The 27,554-nt window shown below is 35.4% G+C and overlaps 1 protein-coding gene and 1 pseudogene across 2 annotated transcripts in view; both read right to left on the reverse strand.

Moving 5' to 3' along the window:
• Positions 1-27,554, reverse strand: part of LOC149556373 (tryptophan decarboxylase 2-like) — a 377,028-nt pseudogene that overhangs the window by 55,991 nt on the left and 293,483 nt on the right. The gene's annotated exons all lie outside the window — the stretch shown is intronic.
• On the reverse strand, positions 997-27,364 carry LOC149556375 (tyrosine decarboxylase 2-like). The gene is made up of 4 exons (XM_089830671.1): positions 27,142-27,364; positions 4,553-4,693; positions 2,221-2,280; positions 997-1,108 (listed from the first exon to the last, which is right to left on the reverse strand). Exons 1-4 carry the CDS (start codon positions 27,337-27,339, stop codon positions 1,076-1,078), a joined length of 432 nt encoding a protein of 143 aa, XP_089686797.1. The 5' UTR covers positions 27,340-27,364; the 3' UTR covers positions 997-1,075.

Below are 27,554 nucleotides of genomic sequence, written 5' to 3' on the forward strand. Positions count from 1 at the left end.
GCCATTTGATTTCACTGATAAGGCCAACGAGGCCATTTCACATTATTATGGCAGTAGTTCAAGACAATATGAAATTCTTTGGCAAACCACTGATCATAGGTGGAAAAACCAACTCCACCAAAGGAAACATGCTTTGGCCTACTTCTTGAACCCACAATTCTACTTCTTCAATTCATTTAGGGTTGTTGAAGAGGTCATGGCAAGTGTTCTTAGACGCATTGGTAAGATGGCACCAAACCATGGCTTGAGAGACAAGGTTCTGGATGAGTTGGAGGTGAGATTTAAGATTTTCTATATCGTATTTATGAATTTTGAAATGTTCATTGTTGAGATTGACAATTCATATTTCTGAATTTAAAAACGATCCTTGTTTATGGCAAGTGTTGTTAGACGCATTGGTAAGATGGCACCAAACCATGGCTTGCGAGACAAGGTTCTGGATGAGTTGGAGGTGAGATTTAAGATTTTCTATATCGTATTTATGAATTTTGAAATGTTCATTGTTGAGATTGACAGTTCATATTTCTGAATTTAAAAATGATCCTTGTTCAAGATCTACAAGGGTGCAGAGGGGAGACTCTTTGCTTCACAACAAGAAATTGATAGGAGACAAACAACCAGGTAAAACGTTTTGTTCAATACTACAAGAAAATATTAGAAACTTGATAATGATTGTTACATCTTTTACTCATTTAAATTTTTAATATTTCTAAATTTTTTTTTGTAGATTTATGGTGGGAGGATTATGGTATTGGCATGCCTAATCTTCAAACAATAGAAGCCTATATTTTGTCCCAACTATGTACTACTTCTCAGTAAACTTCCCCCTTCTTTGGCATCAACCTAGGATGTCTAACTGGCCCACTATAAAAAAGAAACCTTGAATTGTTAATTCACTAAGCATGCACAACCCAAAAAAAGAGCTCAAGATGAGAATATAAAGAGAGAGGGATGAATTAGGACAACCTTTCTTCAATTTGAATTCACTTTCCCTCCAAAGCTATTTTCAAAGCACATGACAAAGCCTCCAAGAGGTTCAACTAGCTTTTGTCCTCAAAAAATAGCATTTAATCTTTCACGTTATTCCCTTATTCAACATTTGTGTCACCTGGAAAAATCATTAAAAAAGCTTTCAAAACATTAAACTTCCCCCTTCTTTGGCATCAACATAGGATGTCTAATTGGCCCAATTTTAGAAACAGCTTTAAGTTGTTACTTCACTATGAGTAGCACAAGGGTTATGCTTTATAAACACAACATGCCCACTTAATTCACAAAGCAATTTTATAAAAAATATTGATAAAAATAAAATCTCTGTGAAAGAAATTTCTGAACTCGCCAAGGTCGAAACTAGAAAAGACTACATTGCACTAAGGAGCAATAGAGGCCAAGACTAGGTGCTAAAATAGCAACATGCCCAAAATGGAAAGTTTGCCAAAAAAATCTGAAAATCACTATTGGAGATCACCTTAGGACATTGAATCCCCTAACGATATTCTCTTAGCTTATATGAACCTAGGAATAAGCTAATGGAAAATTCATTTTAAGCTAGAGGTGCAAGAAGAGGACATTAGAATTTCTCATGTCTTAACAATCGCAAAGAAACACTCACAACCTTCCCTTGAGCCTTCAGAATTTCCTTCACAAGATCAATTCTATGCCTTAATTAAATGTAGTGGGAACAAAAGATTAAGATTAAAGAGAGATGGTTTCCCATCATGGAGAGAGAACAACAATATATAAATTCAGATATTTATTAGTATAACACCTTATTAATGGAAGTTCAGCACCTTATGACTAAGATGCAACAAACGTATTTATAAGATACAAATGTAGGTACACTTTATTATATCAATATTCTAATAAGTAACTCAGTTAACCCATACATAATGTTTCATTTTCACTTATGTCTTAATACCCAATATATTATAATTGTTATTAAGGTGAAATACAATATCTTCTCCACTCATTTTTCTTCCCTCTACTACAAACAAGAACTTGAAAAGATTGACATTGTTTAAGAATTCCGAATTTGGAAAAGTGAACTTAGGAAAGTAGGAAAGCTTGGAAAAGTAAGGACTGAAGCTTGCCTCAATCTTTGTGAGTTTCAAATAATCCATTCAGAGTTTAAACTTTAACACGTGAATTATTTGTTCTATGCAAAACCCAACATATATGCAATAGTGAAATGATAGGATGGGGATAAAATATCATGACTACCTGAGCTATTTTTCCAAGCTCCTTCAAAGAATCAACAGCAGATGATGAAGTTGTACCAACCTGAAAGAATAGAAGCCAAAACTTTCAGATATATATAGAACACTAGAAAGATGCCTAATTGATATTCTAGATACTTAGGAAAGAAGAATTTGAATAAACTGTAAAATGAAAAACAGTTCCATAATTCATTACCAGTTGGAATGAATACACAAATGGTGACTAAATAGTAAAACCCACATGCAGCAATTCACAAGTTCCGTTTATAAGATCTTTAGGACTTTTGTCGTAATTCTAGTCTTAGACAAAACAAGAGTCAACAAGCTGTTTACAAAAGAACTAATAAACAAGAAGCAAGGGGGCACCATCTCCACTAATATATTCTTGAGTTCAAGCGCTCTTCCATTGAATACTACCATATCTGCAAAAGCACTCAACAAAGCCCAAAGGTTTGAACACAGAAAAAATGTTGAACCATTTAATATGGTTTAAGGCCTTTCAAATTCAACAAGTCGTAGAAATGCTAGGCACTTGGCACAACCTAATGCATGCAAATAAAGTTGAATGGCTACATAGATTGTGTTTGTATGTTGGTTTTTTAAAGAAAACTATTTAAAAATACTCTGAATATCAAAACTGCAATTTACTTAACTGAAAATCCAACTTATCATTCTCGGACAAAGCATATCAATGTGCAATATCATTTTTCTAGGCACATGATGGAAGAAGAAAGGTATTGTTAGAAAAGGATTATATACTGGCATAGATTGTCAACACCTTAATGAAGTTTGTGTGAAGTAAAAAGATTTTTTGTAAGAAAGCAATGGTCATAGCTTCGCTTAGTGTAGTTCATGTGTACTTGCCCACCTATGTAAAGTGTTTGAAAAAAGGAGGATTATAATAAATGTTTTGTACTTTGCATGTTTTACACACATTAGACTAAAACTTGTCCACAATAGCAGGGCATGAAGTACCACCTTGGCTAGGGGATTTGGTGAACAACCAACTCCTCAATGTGAGTATTCAAGGGTGGAAACCTTTGAAAAAATGTAATCCCTTTTCCAAAGTGGTTTTAGGCATAGTTGGAAAACTCGCCAAGCCCCTAAAAGTTTAATTGGTTAAAAATCAGTCAATTTTTCAAAAAAACTCGGGAACCTAAAAAAACTGCTAAAATTTAATTAAAAATACAATTTTTTTTGCAAATTGTAATGAGAAGATGCATTTAATGAGTTATTTAAAGAGAACACAAAAGAAACAAGCAAAGTTTAGCTATATATGAATGCATGGTGGGTACGAAATTGAATTCTCATAAGGAATGTTGATGGCGGGAAGCAAAATAGTAAATAGTTTATGTCAAACTAGAAGTCTAGAAGTAAATACTAAATAGTAAATTACTAAATACATCAATACAATCACATCTTCCTCTTTCCAGCTCTACTCAAATTCGCCTTCAATAGCTTGCAATCACCTAAGAATCCCTTGGAACCCTTCTTCTCTCCCCTCCTCAAGCCTCCAAATGCACATAACAAAATTGGTGTTGAAAAAAAGGATGTTCTGGCCTATATCGCTAAGCCTCAAGCCCGGCTGAGTTTGAAGTAAAAAATCGTGAGTTTTTAGAACTGAACGATTTCTTGAATCGGCGATTTTCTCTGGAAAAAACTCACCCAGCAAATAAACTCAGTGATTTGTATCTAATCGCAGATTAAACTACAATTTTTCCAACTATGGTTTTGGGTAGGAAACAACGAATTTCATAGTTGCCAATGCTAGAATCACAACAATGGCTGCAAAACTATGAGAGTGGTGGGAAACCACCATGCCACTATTGGGAACTAGGAGTTTTCCTCTATCGCGTTTTCCATGCTTCAAAAGGTTGCAACTTTTGAAATTGATTCCTTTGGTATATTCTGATATTTCGAGCCTATTATCAATCATCAACGACCTTGAGCATAAGTTCTAAATACATCATTTGGCAATGAAAGCCTATAAGAATATATTTACAAAGGTGTACAATCGATGTTATGATACCTCTAATCTTATATCTCTTTGGTTTTCCTAATAATCTCAAGATTCTGAGCCATAATGAAAAACCAATGGTAAAATATCAAAATAATGAAAATTCATTATAAAAGTATAATATCTATGAAGAAAATGGTAGAATAAATATTTGCTCCTCGCAAAGTTGGAATGGTAAAAACAAACAATTCATGAATACAAACTTGATAAGAAATGTTAGGCACCTTTAAAATGTGGTATGCAATTGCACATCTAGAAGAAACAAATTTAAATGGAAGTGAAGTAAGAATTTAAACACAAGGAAACATAGATTCCATACCGTTGCACATAGAAAAAGGGGACAAAATCCAGCATGTATATCATCCAAAATCGCTTTTTGAAGAATGTTGGGTGAAAGTGCATAGTTTGTAGAAGAATTCGTTGGAAGTGCTCTAAAATTTGATTCACTTATTCCTGCAATCTGTAACGCATTCAAATTTGGAAAACTTGTTAAAATCTAAGATTCAAATTATCTTATGAATTGGTCATTCTATAAAAATAAGCTCATGAGAAGGAAATTACATAAATATATCCATGAGCTTGCTACTTATGAAAAATTAAGGAGACCGATAATGCAGATCACAATTAATCATTGGGAATGTATTTTCACTTGTGCATGGTTCACATGTGTGTCCTTCCAGGAAAATTATATTCAATAGCCACAATAAGCAAAGAACATTACTCAATACGATTTCAATATATTAATTCAACTACACCTCATAAGAAAGAGTAGCGAGGGATGACTTAAAAGTCAGGACTTAATGGAAGCCATGGCCAAAAATTTTATAATCACAAGTTACATTATAGAAGCCTATAGCTTTTACTACTGTGCCCTACATGATTTCGAGAATAATCTCAACTGAGGAGGTGATATCTTCCAAACTAACTTTTCTAACATAAATTGCCTCTCAGCTTAATTAAGTGGTTGATGCAGTTAAAATGGTTTTCCTAAAAGGTGAACATTTAATGTATTTGCATATAATATGTTATGAGTTGTACACATGCATAGTTGCATGTAAAAATTTGTAGATAATGAAGAAAGATTACACAAGCATAACATATTTGTTCTTTTATAAAAAGATGGAGTTAATAATGGTTATGATTAGGTCCAAAGCAAACCGTTGTGTTCAATAATCGTGCCTAACATGATCTTCCTCTACATATATGAGTTGGGTTTATCAAATTACAGATTTACATATATGAGTAAATCTGAGTAATGTTGGAGACCATGTACAGTCTGCAAGAATACTAAAGAGGCACCTATTTATTTAATTTGGTGCAATGTTCCTTCTCAATACAATTGTGTGTATGTTATATGTGATGTAATATACACCCTTTTTTTCTGAGGTTCTCAGTTTCACCTTTAGATTTTTGGATTGAAAACAATACAAATTGATATTACAAAGATAATATGTAATGTCCCCAACTAGGAGGCTATCAATTTTCATAATTTATGCAAATTACTATGTGTCCAAATCAATCCAATCAAAGAAAACTATAAATTGTTCAGAATACATGCGGTAGTTAACATATTGAAGCCCTGATTCCTTACTTCTCTCCTAAACCTAATCCTAAGGAGAATGCAGTTTACTAGTCATGGGGCACTTGACACCAAGCTACAAGTAGGTTCCCTCAAGGCTTTAGGACCCTGTCACTATTCCGTCTTGGGATTTACCTACTTTGTGTGGTTTTACTCCACCTCTCCTTACACAACACTAACTTACCCTCTTAAGGGGCTATAGTGATTAAGGAACATGCTATGCATAAGATTATATCTCTTGTATTACAAAAAGTATACATATATTCATAGCATATAACTATATTCATAATTATAATTCTGATTTTGTTATTAATAAATATATATTAGCAAATGGTGGCTTTCCATCCTTAATAGCACATATACACAACATTCCATAAATGAGTATCTAACTCAATAATGTTACAGCCTTATTTGTTGTCACAGTATGCTCAATGCATAGTAAATGGTTTAATTTCTAATCTTCTTTGAGACTATTGATTATCTCCTTTTTTAAAGCAAAAAGTTAAAAGCCTGAAAAATATTAATATTATGAAGATAGTTTGAAAGTACATTTACAAAAGGCTCTTATAATCTAGATATGACCTTGATCAGATAGAACAAAATATGGCTTTACATGCCATGTATCTATAATTGTCATCTCATATGAACAAACATTATTAATATCCTCTGACAAGCAAAATAAGAAATTGGAATTAAACTAATTTTCTTCTTATTCCTCCATTACCACTAGATCTATATCATTTTCTCCTTGTCGCTCCTTTGATTGAATGTCCCTAAGCTCCTCTATATATGGTATGTGACTACTTCTTGCATTCTCAAGTGCTTCACCAAGACCTAAATGTCATGCAAAACATTGAGGTCCAGAAACAAGGGTTGTAGTTGAGCCTCTGCTATGCATATGTTTATATCTCTTGTATTACAACATCAAGAGAAAATTTATGCATAAGGATGAGTTGATCATGGGTGTAGATCATAGTAACGAGACTTGCCACGAGTCGGGTGAGTCATCCGAGTCGGCAAGTCAAGTTGCCTTAGCCGGGTCAAAATGACCCATGACCCTGGCTCGGCAGGTCAACTAAGCTGACTCAACCGACTCGCCTGACTCAGCAGGGTGACTTGGCTGACTCGCCTAGGTGACTCGGCTGACTCATCTAACTCGGCCGATTTTTATTTTTATTTTACCTTTGTAGTTACGTAATTGATATATGTTATGTATGTGATCAAATTATCTTCTATTTTATGATGTTATTGTGTCTTTAATCTTTATTCAATAATTGGTGCATGGAATTAATTTAAATCCAAAAAATCTCTAAATTTCAAGGGTTTTATCACTTTGCCGAGTCACTACCGAGTCCGAGTCGAGTTACCCTGCCGAGTCCGAGCCGGGTCCAAGTCTCGTTACTTTGGTGTAGATATCCTTTTAGAGTATTGGGTTACGCATTCTTAAACTTATGGATTTCTATTGGATGGAGCAATGGGTACAAATCAACGTTCCACAGGGACGCGTCCCCTATGGTTTCGGGGTCGTGCCCGTACTGGGGATGAAACAAGGATGCAAGGACAGATCTTGGTCGTCCCCTAAGTTGTCCCCTTTTTGGAAAATTCGGAAACGTCCCCAAAACGCCCAATTTTTTCAGTAGGAAACTTGGGGGCAACCACCAATACTAAGGATGGTTTTATCATCCCCTATCCATCCCCTAAACTGTCGGCCATCCCCTTTTTTCCAGCCAATCTGCTAAAGGCAAAATGCCCCCAAAAAAACATTTTTTTCTTTTTTTGCTGTCTGCATGGCCCCTAGTCGTCTTAAAGACATAATAAAAATATACAATCATATTTGGTCCATAAAAACACTAACTCTTCTAATCATTTTTAGTTTTGACATTCTTGCTAAGAGGAAGGAAAAAAACATGAGAGCAGTAGCAGTAGTGAGGAAAGATTGTGTTTAGTGAGGAAAGATTGCATTTAGTATTTTCTAACTATTTTAGCTGGACTTCTCTTTATAACATTCTGATTTCAGCATGATACTTGGAGCCTCTAGGCATTTCGATTTTTTCTAAATATGTATGTAATATTATTATAATGGAAGTACTTAGTATTTCCCATGTTATAATATTCCATGTATTGATCTTCTAAAATGTCTATGGTGAATGTTTTATCAATGTTATGATATACATATTTGAATTACATCGCTATTTATAAAAATCCCCTATGTTTTTAATCGTCGTCCCCTAAGGTTCCATTCCCTAAATTTTGGCTTCGACCTGTACCTATACCGGAAACATGTCCCCATCCCCTAAAACGTCCTCATCTCGGAAACTCTGTGGAGCGTTGGTACAAATTGGTATGATATTGAATCATGCTTTAAAAACTTTCATAACTTGTCAATAGGAATGCTTTTTTTTTTCCTAATACTAAATATTCTTAATGAGAGGAAGACATTAGAATTAATTTGACATTATATTGCCCTATAAAACCTTAGTTCTTGCAAAAACTATGTAGTACAACATGTTTGTAACATAGGTAGTTGGTTTGCATGAGACATACTCTAATTATCCAAGTCATAATTGCACTTAGACATAAACCATGATTGGCCCTAGGAGTGCTGAAAAAGTAATGCTATGTTAACATAAAATAAGAAAAAAATGCAGTTGGGTTTAGAATAAACCCTTGTTCCTATGTTTTTTAAATTATTGTCTAGTGTGGCACTATGCCACACTACACCTTTATTTTTCATTATTTCAAAGATTTTTTTTTGGGTGGTCATCCACGAAACCTTTTTGGCAACTTGCTACAAGAGCATGAGCCTTAGACTGAACCTATTCAGCTAAGAGCCAAGGACTGAAATTGCTCAGGGTGCACTCCTCACCTCATCCCTTACTTCAATGTCAAAGCTTACACTCATCCAGACTTGATCTTTGGTGGGCTCATAATGAACATTTCAACTTCACCAGTAGACCAAGGGACCATTGACGATTGCAAAGATATTGAAGATGAGCCCAATCAAACATATTAACTCGAATTGAATGGGTACGAAGGTATATCCCTGTAAGACCTTGCACTTGATGTAATCTATTCTTTAATGTAATATAGGTTCCATTTTCTCAGAAAATCAGCCTACATAAAAAACTCATTAACTTGCTTGTAAAATGCAGCTAAATAAAAAATTGTTGAAGTTAACTCCAGCTGGACAAAATTATTGAAAAGAACTCGAATGTTTGTAAAATTCTTGCCTCAAAATAATATCATTTTGGGATTTGAATGTATCTGTGTGCCATTTTTCAACTAGAAAACCAAATTGCATGGATGAATCATGAAGGTGTAATTCTGACAATTCACATCTTAAATTTCACTGACCAGTTCCCTACCAGTCAAATTGTATAGCTTGAAGCTAAGGAAAACAACATATTGAATGCAGTGAAGGAAAGCATCAATACCATACAAGCTTTCTGCACTGCAGAATGTGCTTGATCCGATGCATATACAACAAGCTTTTCTAGTGATTTGGTACTATCCCCCTTTAATACTCTATCACGTGCTGCTAGTAATACAACCAAAACAGCTTCACTTGCTGTACCTTGAATAACACCACCACCCTTACCTGCCACAAATTTCTTACCATAAGTACAGAAAATGCAAAACCCCTAAAAAAGAGTTGAAGCATTAATTATCATAGGATGCAAAAAATAATTAGATAGATATAGATTGAGATGAACAATATTTATAATTCATTCATGTAAGGCATCAGTAAGTAAAGTGGAAAATCTGTGAACAAAACTAAATACATGCAAAACTAATACAATCACATATTGATAAGCACCAAAGGAAAACACAAGACTAAAGAAACCAACAACCTGCACAGATAGAGTAACAGAGACTTTCATCTATGATAGTTCAGTTTTATGTCATTTTGTTTTCAAGCATATTTTTACCTGGACCAAGCTGCCATTTCATCCCCAACCATGCCAAGTTTTAAAAGGTGTTTTTTCGCATATGCAAATTGAAAATAAAAAGGGTTTTTTCTATAACTCAACTAGATTTGTAATCTAGAATGGAAAGCAGTTTAGGTATCAAAAACCAATCATGTGAGGCACTTTTTGTGTACTACTTTCTGAAGATTTATGGCTCATAAATAGTGATCGGTTTATTACTTGGGAAGACTGACAAACCTCTGGTATTGCCCATATAGTTTTTAGTGCTTGATTTCTTTAAGTTGTCAGTCCTAGTTTCTAAACATAATCTTATCTTATTTTATTATGTAATATAATGGAAGGGGCCATAATCCTTCACTTGAACGATTAAAAAAAAATAGTGATACTCATAATCAATAATTAAAAAATATTTAAATACCTCATAACCTTCTATCGGTTCAAAGATATACGTGTTTTTTATCAAAACCTTAAAATACAAATTATATTCAATCCACAAAACGAATCAGGAAAACAAGAATCTTCAATCTTTAATCCTATTCCATCTCAGAAATTTACACATAAAAATCTCTAAATATTGGAAATCCTTTTATTTTTTGTTGTTAAGAAAATTTTCACTTTTGGTCTCCCATGATGGATTTGGGTGGAGTTTGAATTTGAAAAGAGTTAAGTCAAGGACTCTCTTCTAATTTGTATGCTTTATGAGGAAAACCTAGACCCTAGATACCAGGTCATAATCTTCAAAAGTGGACCCTGAGGATGCCAAAAATTGATCCTTGTAAAAATGGAAATAGAAGAATGGAAGAGACAAATGGATCACCAATGCTAAGACTTAAAAAACTATTGTAGAGGTGGGATTGCAAAACTAGAAAGTTGAGGCTTGATTGTTTGGTTTTTTTTTTTTTTTCGTACCCAATTGCTTTCAAAGACTAGTCTCAGAAGGCCCATTAATGGGCTATTGAAAGTTAAACCTTAGGATGGTAGAAGGGATGTTGTGGTTTGGAAGCCTCATGATCAAAGGGTGGATGAAAATTAATTTTGGCAAGGCTTCTAAAGGTAACCCACATCCGTCTAGTGCAGGTTTTGTAGCGAGAGATAAGTTGGGGAATATCCTTGCTATTAGAGCTAAGAAATTGCCAAAGTGATCGAATAATGAAATTGAATGTTTCACTGCAACAATAAAAACTTGATGGCAAAATGGTTGGGGATTGGTAAATTGCATTTGGAAGGTGATATTCCCAACTCAAGTAGTAAATGCTATAAATAAAGGGGAGACTTACGCTTGGTATTTAAACAAGCATATCCAAAGAATTTGATTAGTTCTAGAGACATTAGAGGACCATAGGGTGTCTCATGTCCTTCAGGAAGAAAATGTTGTAGAAGATAAGATAAGATAAGATATAATATTAATGTCCAACAAAAAACCAAAAAGGTTTATGGGACTGAACATACAAACAGAAGAGTCGACCACACCAGAAACACCAAAATGGTGTCAGAAAAGAAACAAAACAAGACAAAAGAACAAGAAACATAAGGTAAGGACTATGAATCCTTCCTTGGTACAAAGTAATCAGAAACAAAAGGATAAATTATCTAAAGTTGGTATTGGGAGTTCTAACCAAGAAACATTTGAAATTTTCTAAGGCTTTGGAGTCTTCATTTGGCTAATATATAAAGCATGGGATGTTTTTGAATTAATTGGTGGCGGACTTTTGATTTGGGAAATCTTTCACGTTGATGGGTGGTGGGACTGCGAACAATTAAGGTTGCATGTACATGTGAGGGATGTTCAAGTAATGATGCGGAGATACGCCTTGACGTTGATTGGGTAATTACTTCTTATCTGCTCGTTACCAATGAGAGTACCATGGGCTTTTTTTTTCGCTAGTTGATGATGGTGGACGTCAACATCTAGAGAGTTTTGTGGCTTTATTATGGCTTGTGTGGTTTCTTTTGGTGTAGTATTCAAAAAGTTTTTTTGCAAAATTGGTGGAGCCAAGTTTGAGGACGGAAGCAAATTTTTCTTTGGAGTCCCCCAATCAACTCCCTACATTTCGTGGTTGATAACAGTGAAGCGAATATGGGTCTTTTTCAGTCTAATGATCTAAAATTTTGGGACTGTATGTGTACAATTATTGGGGAGGAATACCTAAATAACAATATCCTCCCTCGTACCAATCTGGTCGTTGCATCCCTTTTTCTTGCCAAGGCTTTGATGCTTGGAACGAGGGAGGAGGCTAGGAAAGTGAAGCGGGTTTGTGTGGAGTCTCAGTGAGCCAAGGGAGTGGATGGCATTGTCGAGGATGTAGAGGCTGACATTGGATCGCACATGGGACAAGAGTCGTGGAGGGTCATTGGTGGATGTGAGGGAAAATTACAACATCTAATTATTTGGAGCTCTTCTCGCCTAATATACACCCAGATGCATGGTGCTCCCATGGGATGGGTGTGATTGTTATTACAAATTCAATAGATAGAGAAGCAAGAGAGGCAAAGGAAGCTAAAGCCTACAATTACACCTATCAAATCTGTAGCTTCCCTAGGAGAATCAAGCTCAATTGCGACAAAGGCGAAACATGGAAGGCTAAGTAAAAATGTGAAGCATGGTGGTATGATTTTTCCAATATGTTGAAGGATGAGATGTAGTGTTGGTTTCAATGAGCTGCTTTCTATTCTTTTTGTTTGTTTATGTTTTGTTTAGGCCTCATTGAAGGTAGTATGCGTGGATTTAGAGATGACTATGGTTTTGGGTAGTGATGTAGATCTTGAAGATTTCTTGGTGAAACCATGTATGGCTGTTCCAATGTATGTTCCTTGGTATTTTGGGTAGGACTTGGGCTTTAGAAGTTGAAATCTACCAATTCAGTGGCTCTACGTAGTTTCTTTTTTGAAAATTAATACAAGCAAACTAATATTACCAATCAAAAAAGAAAGACTAGTCTCAGAATTTTTTATATAAAAGAGGAGTTTACAATCTTTGTTCATTTGAATTACATTGTATCATTTTCTTTGAGTCAAAAAAGGACAAATAATTCATCTTCGAAGGGGCCATGTTTATTTTGGAAGGTGGGTCTTTTATGTCAACGATATGTAGCTGTCAGAGTTGTCATTCATACCTGTGATGGTTTCCTCTACAATTTGGTTTTGATATTTCCTTATTTTGAGAATTGATTCTAGTGCTTACGTGGATATTTGAAAAGATATCTCTATAGCTAAGAGGGAGTGTTGGAGATATAGCTTTAGGAGATATCTCTCCTAAATTTCAAATATATAAATCTATCCTTTATTAAAGTCAGCAAAGGGCCTTCACCTTGAAAGGACAAGACATTAAAGAGTGAAGACTAAGAGGGATTAGGACAACAAAGGGTCGTCACTTTATAACGGCAAGACAATGAAGGGACAAGGAAATGTTTTATTTTCTTGAAGCTAGACTTCATTGGAGCATTTTTCAATTTTCTTTGTTGAGAGATTGTATCCTAGGGATATTTCATTTGTTGTTTGCGGATCATAGGGATGATAATCATTGCTTTAGTTTTGGCCTAGTTTTGGGCATATTGTAAATTTGTCTACTGCTCTTTCATTACCAAAATGATTCTTGTGCAATTGGGTTTTTCCCCCTCAAATTTTAGGGTTTTCCTGGAATAAATTGCTATGTCTTGAGTTCATTATTTTTGTCTATTGTTTATCTAATTTTTTATCATAAAAACCAACATGGTATCGAATCCACATTGGATAACAACTTATATGGATTATACAAGCATATTCAAATGTTATTTTGATTTGATAAATTTGTCTGGTGTGTTTGCACTAGTTGCTTATTTCTGCAAACAAAAAACCTTCAGAAATTAACCTAACGGTTGGACGAAAACATGATTCTTCCTGAGAGATGAGTCATGATGGATTTCACACGAGTGCGGAATCACTAAACTTTCTGATAGCAACGAATTTTTAGTTACAAGGAACTATCAAATAAGTGCAATTCTCAAAATATATATTGATGTTGACATCTGGTTATCAAAGAAGGCACTCAGATTAAAGATTACATTTTAACCAATATTTGGCCAAATTCTATTATTGTCATGGCTGTAAGATTCACACAAAGTTATGAATTAGCTAGCCATAAAAGCAAATTTCGATGGGCCCCAAATTTTATGTCTCTTAAGACCTTTTTATATTTCCACGTGAATTTAATTGGTTTGATAATTATTTTTTCATAATTCATGGTTAAAACAAAGATCGCATGGGAAAAATAAAATAAAATATCCTTTTCTAAATTGTGGTGATTTTCAGCAGTCTTCAGTATTTTTTTTTATAGTTTCATTGCTTTCGTGCAGGATCATGACAGCAGGAGGAATTTCTATAGATCGCACAATGATTATTATTTTTCTGGATTCCTAGACCTCCTTAGGTTCTCTATCAGCACAACTGCACAAAATATTGCATGAAAAAGACAAACTCTGTTGGCCACATTCATGATTTTCTTTTGAGGAATTTTTGAAATTTCTTTCGAAGTTTTGGCAGTCTTCATCACTAATTCCAACATTTTTTGCTTTCAATCGTGTCAATAGACTTCCTACTGTGATTTAGTCTCTTGTGGCAGCTCCGTCAAACCATCGCCCAATACTTTTTTGAACCCCTATGATTTCTACCCAGTTAGCATTTTTCTTAGCTTCATTGGTCAAAATACTTTTCTCTATTCTAGCACTTTCCCAAGCCCACACCTTTTACCTGGTAACAAATTCTTTATTTTTGAGAGAAATTAAAAACCAATCAAACAATAGTGTAATTTTTCACCCCACTTGAGTTTTTCAGCTCTTTTTTTAGCGGTATTTGGTCCACCTTAGCGCAATTTTCATTTTTGTCTGCACTAAACCTTATTTCTATGATCAGTTGGCTACTTTCGTCATCTTTTCTACAATTTAGGTAATGGTAAATCTTTTATTTTTTGTTTTTTTTTGGCCCACGTCAAACACCAGTATTTTTAACGATCACCTTTGCTTTTTAATGTAGAAAAGGCCAAGCACAACTATTTTCAACTTGGCCAGCAAAATGGCATCCTAATGTGGAATGGTAATGGTTGGTAGTCTTATAGTCTAAAGAAATATTTAAATACAAAATTTTATTTGTAAATTTATAATCAAATACAACATCAAAATAGTTTACATCTTTCTCTTCTTGATCCTAGCAACTTTGGTAAAATCTACAAGAGGGGGAGACGGTTTAGTCCTAGAAGTCAATTGAGGCTACACCTCGTTGCTCGGCACAGTTATGACTCAACCTTCATCCTACATTTAGATGTTGCTAGCACTGGCAATGACTACTCATCATCCTCAACCTCCACACCCTCTTCAATGTCATCCTATTTGAATCCAACCCCTTTTCCATAGCTTGCCTCTCCAAATCATAGATCTCATCCTTTGAAAACAAGGGAGACTACTCTAGTGATGCCCGATCACTATAAGGATTTATATCATCCAAATCAAGTGGACCAACTAGTGTTTCCTCTACTTTCCTCATCCACAACCGAAGGTAATGTTGCAAAAAGACATAGTCATTAACACATTTTTGTGCTCACAAGTGAATGAACTACAAGGTCGGCATAAGATTTAAAGGACTAATTTTTGCAGATTTGGGACATTTCCACCCCAATTTTCTCACCAAATATCTACAAAATAAACTATTGAAGAGTTAGAAATCAAGGTGAAAACATATTCTAATTTTTATCTACTTGTCGTACATGTGAAAACATATTATAATTTTTATAAACTATTAAAGAGTTAAAAATCAGGGTGAAAACATATTTTAAATATTATACTTGGGATTTGAGTGGTTCTTCCTCTCTTAGCCAACTATGAAGTGAATAGCCTACCACTTGCATTTTGGTAAATTTCTAGCTCGGACACAATAAGATTTCTCACCTCAAGCTCTGGTGTCATCCTCTAAATGCATATACCATGGCCCTCGTAAAAAACCCTATCCAATTATGTCCTTAACAAACATCAATTTGCGTTTGCTAATCGACAGTTTGATATTTTGTTAAACATTTGGCAGGCAAATTATTATCACTCAATAAATAATGCTTTAAATTCACAGCCAACTGCTTACAATTTTAATTGATTAAGTCTTTATCGATTTGGACAAATGAACACCACTAAACAATTCAGAAGCAATTCTATAATTGATGGCAATGCTACTAATATCCAATTTAAAAATTGACTTCTAGAAATTTACAAGAATGCAATAATGAACCTGGAAATTGACTTCTAACAAATGAAATATGGATTGCAACTCTCAAGAAATAATCCAATTTAGTTGCAGGTTCAGAAATACATGCTCCTCCCTTATAATCGCAGGTGCTCTAAAACCTGATTGCTACCCTCCAATAATTGATTGTAGCCTTCCACAAAGTCTAAAATCGCTACCAAATACAGGGACGACAGCCATAGTACATTCCTCTTTGACCACACCAAACAGCAGACAATAATGGCATTCCAAATCAAAAATTCTCTAGCCACAATGAAATTCCCAAGTACAGTACATAACAATCAGGAAATGCTATAATTTAAGTAAGACAATTCTCATAATTAATTCACAATACCTCAGATGTGAATTACCAGGCACTTCGTAATTCCAAACCCTTATACTTCAGCAAGGGCAAAGAAATCAGCAAACTCAAAAACTCTTCATACGCAACAAAAGAAAATAACCAATCAAATGCTTAACTCATCAAATGGGCTCATATTTATAATCTCCAAATGGCACAAAGTTTCTCAAATGAACTTCACTTAAGAAGCTTCCCACACACAACATTAAAAAAAAAGTGTCATTATCAACTAATTCATTAATTGCTTTTGGCTCCAAAAATGACCTTTTCCACCATAACTTCAAATTCTGCCATGTAAGGCTATTGTTTCTTATTCTCGTGATTTAAAGCTTTTTGTCCCGATTGTTGTAATATCCCGAAAAGGATATTTGCTGATTTTTCCTTTTAACAATACACTCGGAAATAAACACATTGCAAATAGCTTCCAGCACAAATGAATCCAGTACAATAGCTGACAGATGTTTAACCAGCTCTTCTTAATAATAATATTCAAACTTAGAAATAGGCAATTGGAATACAATACAATGCTTAAACCAAAAGATTCTTCACAAATTAATAACCAGATCTTTTTAGAATAATATTCAGAATTCTAGGCATATAGAAATGCATTACAGACTTATAATGCTAAAACCAGAAACTTCCATCCAACTCCACAAAATATGTTATTCTATTATACAATAACAATACAATAACTAGTACACAAAACCCAATCCTAAATACAGATTTAACAGTCAGATTGGAATGCTAGGATAAGAATCTGCAAGCGCGAATGAAACACCTGAAATGATGTTTCCCAGGACAATGGATTTGCGTCCACTGTCTACTGGCACGAGGGGCTACGTCCTCCAACTAGCTGAAAGTTGAAGCTTTCTGAGACTCTCCAAGAGAGGAAACTGAACTAAATAATAAAATCAAGAATGCCCAACTATGAGCCTCTTTCCCCTTTTAATATGCAAACCAAGACTCTTCGGCTCCTCTCTGGTTTCCGTCTTATTCCCTTGTGGCTCTTCAACTTCCGTAAGGCATTTCGTCTTGTTCGTCCTTGCCTCTTTGTCCTTTATATAACATTAAATTGACTTTTTTTATATTTTGAGCCTACGTCTCATAGTCAATTTAATATTGTGTAAAATAAGACTTCAATATTTCTAATGTTCCAAAAATGGAACATTACAAATCTCCCCTCCTTAAAATTGTTTGTCCTCAAGCAATTAGTACCAAGATCCCATACAAGTCTACAGGCAGCCCTGTAATCCAAATTGAAAACAATTTCGGCCATACTTCGAAGCCAAATGTCTCTCTGCAATAAATCTCTCAACCAAATCCATGAATCCCATATAACTCTCTGAAAAAACTCAGCACCTACACCTGTAAACTGATCAACACTGACCAACACCATGACCACAATAAAATCCTCGTCCAACCATAGATATAATCTGCCAACACCTAGATCCCAAACTCTTATGCTGCCTCACTGCTATGATGAGATAGAAATATATCCAGGGTCCATGTATAATCTAGTAGAATGTGAAGACCTATCCTAAATGGATGATGTAAGAAATGAGTTGCTCAAAAACTGAAACCACCATCCTATGGATATAAAAGTTCAGACTGTTGGCATAAACTTGGAGAATTCCCAAACGCATAGGTGCTATGAGAATGAAAGATGTTGAGAGTCTAACCACAAACTTCAAATAAATATTCCACAGAGAACTGATCAGAGGCTGATGAAGAAAATTCACCCAACTCCTGAATGCAATGAAATCAAAAAATATGTTGGGACTGATCAGATGATAAGCAACAGAAGTTGATTCATCGTTCCCTTGCTGAGATCCAGATTCACTGCTAGAATCTAAGTCAGGATCCCAAAGTCTGAAATCAAACTCTTCTTCTTCATGGCAAACAAGAGATGATCTCTCATTTAACACAAAAAGAGGATTGTCGGACGTCCAATCAGCAACAACTTCAAACAAAGGGTTGTCAACAAGCTGAAATTGTTCTGAAGTTTTGCTACTTAACTGTCTGGGGCAGCTATCCAAGTCATACATCTGCTGAATGCTCTCAAGTTCATCAATGACTTCCTGGAAAAACTCCTGCCTCATTCTATTTTCATGTTCCCAAGAGTGTTCCATGAGCTTGATTTGATTTTCTGCTCCCTGTAGAGATAACTGAGTTTCACTCAGTGCCTCCCGAACATACCTTAGCATCCTGTTGAGATCCTCAATCTCATCTTTTTCCCTATTTGATTGTGCTACAAAAGTCTCAGCAGCCTTAAGAATATGATCCCTGTTGGACAGCAGATGTAAGTAATCTGATTTCATAGTCTCTAGGGCTGTTTTGACCTTCTGTAAATCGGCCACATGCCAGTCACCTTCCTCTTCCCTTGGGACTTTCCTTTAAAGCTCCTCAATCAACTCATGGGTACTGTCAAACTGCACCAAGGATGCTATGACCATGTCTTTACTAACCTTCAATTGATTTTGTAAGGCATGTATTTCATTATCTCCCTGCTGAAGTTGTTCATTGTCTTGCAGTGTCATCCTAGGCTGTTCTTCCAAATTCACGTTTTGAGTATTATGAATATATGGTTCATGATGCCAAAGTCCCAAACTATTATTACCTTGTGTGCAATCTACTTCATTAATCTGCTTGGCAAAGCTCACTTCCAAGTCACCAATGAAGAAACTTGTACCTCGTGTAACATCTTCTATGTGATCCCGAGAAGGCTGCTGATCTTTGGTAGTTGTTTTCTCTTCTACTTCGAGGTCATCCAAAAGATAATTTTGGTCTATCGGAATTTCTTCGTACACACCTGTGTGTTGTTCGTTTGCAAAAAGATCCTAGGCCAACTCCAGTTACTTTTGCTTTTCCATATCAATCATACTTAGCTGCCCTAGATAAAAATCCAAGTAGTCATTGAATGATAAGTCATTCTGAATTCGGTTGGAAGCGTTTTATACTCTCTATAGACATCAAGTATTTCGGCTTTTAATTTAGATTGATCACCAACACATTGGTGTGCATTCTTGTTCTAAGTTTGTCCAAAACAATCATTTTGGAATTGAGGATAAGGGTTCATAATTTGGGTATCAAATGTTGACCGAAGGGGATTCATTGCAATTCGTTCAATAAAAAGTGCTAATGCAGAAGACAACACACTCTGAGGTGCTATATATTTTTCTTGAATAAACATGTGCTCTACATCACCTTTTTTACCACTTTCCTTCAATAGTATTCCCTTTGCTAAGAATCCTCGGAAATCATTTGGCCGAGTAGCTATAAATGAATCATATACTACTATAGCATCTCCTACGTGCCCCCCAATCTGAGTATGCCTTTCCTAACAACAAATCAACTTGATTCAAATTATTTGACTAATTGGAAATTTCATCAACCTGTACATTTCCTCCATCCTGTCTATTTACTTCAGCCCATTGGAATGATCTTAACCGGATTTAAAAAGAAATTCTAATCTTGGACTAAATCTCTTCTACCACAGTACTAATTCTCTGCTAAGGTAGAATAGAAATATTGGATTTTGAACTTAACATAATTTTGACAACACTTCTCATGAAATCAAACTCTTGAACAAGTTGTTATAGATATGTTACTATAGTAACCATTGATAGAGATAGTATGCAGTAGATTACACAAGTAATAAGGAAACTGAGCTCTCCAACCAATTTTCTAAATAGAGTTTGATTCATTAATACTGTAATAAGGTAATGGAAATGTGCTAACAAACTCAACCATCTATGTTAACCTATTCAATTCGAACTCATCAATCTGCCTCCCTCCATTTTAGAAATTAAATATTGATTTGCACATATAAATAATAGTGTTCCATTAATCCCATCCGTCATGGTACAAGATTTTTTTGCAATGGAGGATTAGTTAATAAGCCATAGCATTTACTGCATCTGCAACCGCTTCTCTTTGAAACATTATTGGATCTTCATATGCAAGCAAAGCAACAGCATCCTTGAGAAAATCTTCAAGGGTCGCAACTCCATTAAAATCTAACCAGATGATCTTTCCAAAATAAAACAAACAAATACCAACCACTCTACCTTGCCAAATTCCGAGCTTCCATCTGAACAAAAATGCTCATTATGCCAATCAATATTTAAAGAGGTTGTAATGATACCATGTTGTCAATTAAGATTCTGCCATGACTGTATAAGACGGAACATTACTGTAATATCCATCTATTGCTCATCCTCTACAGCCAAGAATAAACTCGAGATAAATTGGAATTTTGAGGGGATGTCGTTAAAAGCTCAACAAAGGATGGTAGGTTCAAAAGCTATGATACCACTGTAATATCCCGAATAGGATATTTGCTGATTTTTCCTTTTAACAATGCAATCAGAAATAAACACATTGCAGATAGATTCCAGTACAATAGCCGATAGAATTTTAACTAGTTCTTCTTAATAATAATATTCAAACTCAGAAATAGGCAATTGGAATACAATACGATGCTTAAACCAGAAGATTCTTCACAAATTAATAACCAGCTCTTTTCAAAATAATATTCAGAATTCCAAGCATATAGAAATGCATTACAAACTTATAATGTTAAAACCTGAAACTTCCATACAACTCCAAAAAATACGTTATTGTATTATACAACAGCAATACAATAACCAGTACACAAAACCCAATCCTAAATACAAATTTAATAGTCAAATTGGAATGCTAGGATAAGAACCTGTAAGCACGAATGAAACACTTGAAATGATGTTTCCCGGGACAATGGGTTTGCATCCACTCTCTACTAGCATGAGGGGGTATGTCCTCCAACTGGCTAAAAGCTGAAGCTTTCTGAGACTCTCCAAGAGAGGTAATTGAATTGAATAATAAAATCAAGCATACCCAACAATGAGCCTCTTTCCCCTTTTAATACGCAAACCAAGACTCTTCGGCTCCTCTGTGTTTTTCGTCTTATTCCCTTGTGGCTCTTCAACTTCCCTAAGGCATTCGGTCTTGTTTCTCCTTGCCCCTTTGTCCTTTATATAACATTAAATCGACCTTTTTAATATTTTGAGCCTATGTCTCACAGTCAATTTAATATTGCGTAAAATAAGACTTCAATATTTCTAATGTTCCAAAAAGGGAACATTACAGTTGCAATGAACTATGATATTGAGGTGACCAACCAACAACACTAACAAAAATAACAACCTTAGCGTATTTAGATGAATAATAATAATTTACCCATCTTGCAAAAACAACTAACAAAGTATCAAAATCAAAATCTAACAACACCAAAGTAATCCTGATGATGAAAGACAATGAATGAACCTGATGAGGTGACTTACTATAAATAGACGCTCCCTCCAAGATTCTTGGAGCCCAAACCAAAAGCTTGAAATAAAAACTGAGAGCCTCCTCCAACTCCTCTAACTCAACTGAGCTCATTGGAACCAACAGATTGACTTACTATAAATAGTAAGTCCCTCAAATGGAGCCAAAACATACCATAGGCTGCTGGAAAGCCTATAACCACACAACAAAAACTCTCAAATCCTACTGTCAGCTCACAAGTGAACTGACCTAGCCAATTGCAGGAACCTGCTAAAAATGAGGACATTACAACCCTCCATGACCTTTCCACTGTGATCCAAGTAGGATTCTAAGAAGCAAAGACAATGGTTGAGAAAGCATCCTACTACATGAATGGCTTGGTGGAGTTGATTGTTCCATCTTTTATCAATAATTCCCAAGTCAAATAAAATTTGATAGACTCCTTGGCCCTATCCATGGCCTCATAAAAATACCCTATTAGAGTTTGATCCTTATCTACCAAGTGGAGAACTCTAACCAAGGACTCTGACACCTACAATTGGAAAATACAAAAAGATTAATCATTAAAGTTACAAACTAATAATGAAAGAATTGAATATCAAAAATGTTGGTGTAAATAAGTATTTACTTATCACACTTACTTAAGTTTACTTAGGTTAATGCATTATATTAATATTTATTTATTAGTCACCTAGGAGTATGTGCACTCTTGTGAGTTGTCATGATGACATCATAGGGGTCTGCACCTCTTTTAAGTACATGTTGTCTACAACATAGGAATCTTGTACACACATACGACACTTTGTCATTCTTATCCATTCATCTAGAATGTTGCATAAGGTGCTTAGTTGTCTTATCTCCTAGTTGTTTCTAGAGACATTTTAGGTGTTTCTTAAGAGACCTTTATATACAAGCACTCCTAGTGTACTCTTAACATGGCATATTGAATATATCATCATTCTGATCATTCTCTCTCTCTTGGTCTACAGTTGTGCTTATGTTTGAGTTTTTAGTTCTTGGGTGAATTTTTCCCTTAGGCAAATTCTTACATGGTGTCAGAGCAACTTGGAGATTTCCTCATCACATAGTCATTCGAGACCACGCTTGCTTCATCACCTCAACCTGAATCCGAAAGACTGCAAAAATTGGGAGTGTCGAGAGCCAGATCTAACCTCACCATTGCGTTCGGAATGCTGAACTAGTGAAAATCGACTATAAACTCGGCTACCTTGGCCCAAAGTCGACCGCGAGGCAAAAAAAATTGCAAATTGGAACCCGGAAGCCCCGATTTGCAGTTCGCGTATGGTCATTTTTTGCAAATTTAATTAATTTCGGATCTGCAATTTTATTTTATTTCCCTACATTTTTCGACAATATTTCCAAAAAATATTTTGCCCTTCGGGCACCCAGCAGAGAAATTTTTTTTAACAGAACTGGGTAGTGACACCCCGGATCTGCCACTTTTGGAGGTATATTTATTTTAATCGCAGGCATTTGGCGGGCATATTTATACTACGGCCGTACTGCGTACAGTATTCGCAGCGGGTACAGTAAATTTCCGGCTGACCAGCCACAAAGTCCGGCCCCATCTCCACCAATTTCGGCAACTATATTTCCCCACCAGCACGGCTCGGCCACAACCCCAGTGGCCCACCTCATTTGATTTTAAATCCGCAGGTCATTACTTTTATAAAGTGCTTGTTGCGCTTACACAATCGATGTGGGACAATTCTTTTAATTCCTGCCGGCTATGAAAAGACTTCCGACCATCGAAATACAGAATGTAAAAAGAACACAATAGTGTTATATTCACTGCTTGGTTACCATACATAGATGTATTCAGTACAACCACGTCCCAATCAAAAGGCATAATGCATACATATAGTGTCTGAGGGGGTGTGAGGCGAACAGTCGCACCCGTGTAACTCCCTTGGGTAGACCAACTATCTAACTACCCATTTTCCCGACAACAAAGGGTATGCTTGGAACCATTGAGATATCATATTGAACTAGACAACAACAAAGCATCAGATTTAAAACATGGGCAAATTAGTGGTGAAATTGGAAGTCAATATGCAGGTCTCTGATGTCCTAAACAATGAAAAAACAGTAACAAGTCATTTTAGAGTTTTGAAGACCACAAGGAAATCCAGAAGAGTGCTGACCTCTGTGAGAGTGGATGCAGAAAACAGCAATGTCGTACAGTGTGACTAAGATTGCTTTGCAACAAGAACAAACTAAACCAGCAAATCTTTAAGGAAAGGTGCATTTCAATAAGGAAAGGTGCACTTAAACACTTGCTAATATAGAGGTGTAATCTATGGCTGAGGAATGTAATTACTATAATGGCTCAAGCAACAATTTAGAAAATGACGTGTCCCTTATCTCTTCAAAGGGAATGACCCTAAGAGATTGAAAGATATATAGTCCAAACAAACACCATAGAGGAAGAAGGGAAAAGGATAACAGCACTTATAAAAGAGAAAATCAGATTGTTATAAGCATCAAACATAAGGAAGAAAAAGGAATACAATCAGCATTTATTATAATACAGAAATCAAATCAGCAAGTTATCAGCAAGCATTATGAATATACCTTCAGCAATATCATGTAACAACAGGAAACAGAAGACAATAAAGCAGACCCAAGGATCATGGTAAATAGCAGAATTATAATCAGATCATCAGCAAGCATTACGAATATATCTTGAGCAATATCATGTAACCACAGGAAACAGAAGACAATAGTCATGGTAAATAGCAGAGTTATAATCAGATCAGATTCTCAGGAATCTGGCTCAAACCTGTTGTAACCTTGTAACAATCTGAATATCGGTCTTGTGGTATTATCAACACCTAGGTATTATTGTCAATCAATTATTTTTATTGTGTTTATTTACGACTAGAAATAGCTGCATGTATCGATAATCTGTTTGTGAACTTCCATCATTATAGAAGGAAGAAGGTGTAGGCAGAAGAGGGACTATGATGACTGTCAACTAGGTATGCACCCTAGATGGATGTCTATGTTACCTATCACCAGGGCCAAGAGAGCCAAAGTTCCACTCTTGGGCCTAGATAGTCCCTTTCGAATGTGACCTTGAAATATGAATATATGATAAGGTCATGAAAGTTTTTAACTTAATTATTTAATATCATCCCTCAAAATAAATCATAAGGCTAATATTATTTAATAAGTTTAAAGTGACTTTAGTGGTGAGTTGAGTGAAGATATAATGAAGTCACTTTACTGTTATTTTCCTAACTTCAAATCATATTAAAAATGAGAAATAAAAAGAAGAAAGAAAGGAAAGTGAAGAGGCATAGTAGAGGGAGAGTCAAAAGTCTCTGCAGTGGGTTATAAAAGGACAATGAGAGTTTCATTGAGATTATGCTTGCTTTATTAATTTCATTTGGAGGAGATCTCAGAGCTTCTTGTTTCAGTGTCAGAAATCTGAGGAAGGAAACCTTTAGGATTTCTTATGAATTGGACAGAAACCTAGTTCCAATTGAAGCTGTCAGCTAGGTATCCCAAGTTGCATTTTTACAGAGTATTTCAAATTTTTGAAATCTCCACATCAAAGACGAATTTGTAAACTTTTCAGGTTTATTTCTAGAATAAAGAACAATGAAAGCATTTTATATTTGCACTGGATCTGTGAAAAAAAGTTACTTTATTCTGAACAAATTATTAAAGTCAAATGGCGATTGATCTAAGTGATACATGGAACATGTCCGGGAGTTGATTAAAAAATAAGTACGGCTTCTTACTAGTCGTATTAGTAAAGTCTGGCTTACGATGTGGTGGACTTCTTTGTTGATTGAAGACTGCCATCCACAGGAGGTAATCACATGTTCCTGGAAACAATCAGTTGTCTAGAAATTGTTCTTACAGTCAAGATGAACTGAAATGCGAGGATGTTTGATCAGTATCTATATTTTCATACAGAGATATCAATGAACCCACTCTCTACTTTAGCAGAACTGTATTTGAATTTCCTCATTCTATTACCAACCAGCAGTACATCGTGAATGAATAAATGTAGCTAAGTAACGAGCCCACTCTCTATCATCAGTTTGTTGTTGACCTTCTTTATTGATGTATCAGGTTGAATAAACCATAGAAGCAGAAATCTGGAATGGATCAAAATTAATCCTTGATCGAACATTCTGTCGATTTATTCCCTCAAATGTCAGGGGTTTTTGGTTGACTTTGGCAAACAACTTTTTGTGGATTTTTTGGCAACTAATTGGCAAAATTGCCATTACTCCTTGCAAAAAAACACAATTAGTCCACGCAAGCTTTTTGCCAGGAAAAATCCTAAACCACGCCAAAAATTACCCAGTTTTTCTGTTTATTTTCTATGCCCTAAATCCCTAAACCCTAAACTCTGAATCTGATTTATTTTTAAAATCTGACTCCTCTTGTTTGCCAATTTATTCCCCAAATGATTTATGCTCCTATGATTAACAAACAGTATCTCAAACATCCCAAATGAACAATGTTATAACTGCAGATCTGAAACTCTACATGCAAGGAGACTGTTTGATGAAATGTCTTTCAAGGAAACAACAATTTTACAGAGCAATTAGGTGTGGTATGCTGCAGTGGCCTGTTGTATAATAAAATCAGATCTGATATTCTGTTAGTTTCACTTTGCCACAGCAGTCTTTACAAGTTTAAAGAGTCCAGCAACACTTCTCTACACCACTATTGATAGTCCGAGGCTTGACTGATTTGTGGATAGGAAAGAATGTTGCATTAAGGATAAAAATTGCAAATTGGTTGAGACTTTTCATCTTTTAGCTTTACTTTCAGGTCTACCTTAATTCCAATTCATTCAAGTTCAGTCATTTTGTAATGAGAATAATATTGAAAAAATAATGCCATACACGCAAGAAAAACCTCCTCATGAAACACACAACAGCGGAATTTATTCATAATTAAGATTGGTACCAGTAGTGAGGTAGCAATGACAATGATGGAGTTCATCTAATAGTGCCATAGTTTAGTTGTGCCATTGTTGATGTTGCTACCAGGATTCAAACCTCCACTACCCTTACTGATCTAGTATAGTTGAACCTTAGCATTATGCTAGTGGCATTCCTGTGTGACTATCTGGTCCATATCTGGTCTACTTGCAAAGTCTATGCCTCTGTTGGACTGCTGTCCACACAGGTTGGACCGTTACACATGTTCATGTTGGGAAAGAATTTTGAACTGGTCCGCCCAAGCTGAAAATCCCACATTCTCCAAATAAAAGAAGAGAATAATTGAGATAATTTAAGCCATTAAATTAATATTACTGATAACATTTTTTCTGGCTACAAGCCATGTGAAAGGATTACCAGGTTTAGTAAAACTCAAGTGGTTTTTCATCAGGATAGATTGATGTTATATCAAAAATTACATGCAACTTATGCTTGTTTTCATGAGAATTGAGCTCGTTGGTCTAGACTAATATCGAAACTAAAATGAAAATTTGAAGTTACCTGGACTTGGCTTCGCACGGGGAACTTGTGGATATCTCTGTAGTAGTCAGCAATAAAGTCTACCATTCTGTGAGCATTTTCTCTGAACTCCTCCACGTCAAATGCCCTCGTCAGGCTCCCATTTTCACTCCCTTCAGCGAAGCACCTTCCCCTGCAAGAAATCCGTACATACATTGTTAGTTCTCCATTCCATTGCATTCGTTTTCAATTTTAATTTCAGGCAGGCTTACATTGTGAGATTAAGCAAGAACGAAGTCGGAGGTTGTGCTGCTGATGAGGTAATACTGATACAATCCAATGAACTAGCAGAGGAAAAGATTACCAAATTTTTTACAATCTTATTATTATTCTAAAATATAGAAAATAGCTCTTTACTCCTTGGCTCCTAGTCGAAGAGGTTTTGGGCATGCTTG

Source organism: Cupressus sempervirens, chromosome 5, assembly GCF_028749045.1.
Source record: "Cupressus sempervirens isolate cs-2001-9-10 chromosome 5, ASM2874904v1, whole genome shotgun sequence".
Lineage (NCBI taxonomy): Eukaryota > Viridiplantae > Streptophyta > Pinopsida > Cupressales > Cupressaceae > Cupressus > Cupressus sempervirens.

Excerpts from the sequence above, each read along its gene's own strand:
- LOC149556375 (XM_089830671.1), bottom strand. The coding sequence starts at position 27,339 with ATGCAATGGAATGGAGAACTAACAATGTATGTACGGATTTCTTGCAGG. Across the intron at positions 2,281-4,552 it reads CCCTTTTTCTATGTGCAACG|GTTGGTACAACTTCATCATC; the intron begins GTATGGAATCTA and ends CTATTCTTTCAG. Across the intron at positions 1,109-2,220 it reads AGCTTGGAAAAATAGCTCAG|GTGACACAAATGTTGAATAA; the intron begins GTAGTCATGATA and ends TGATTTTTCCAG.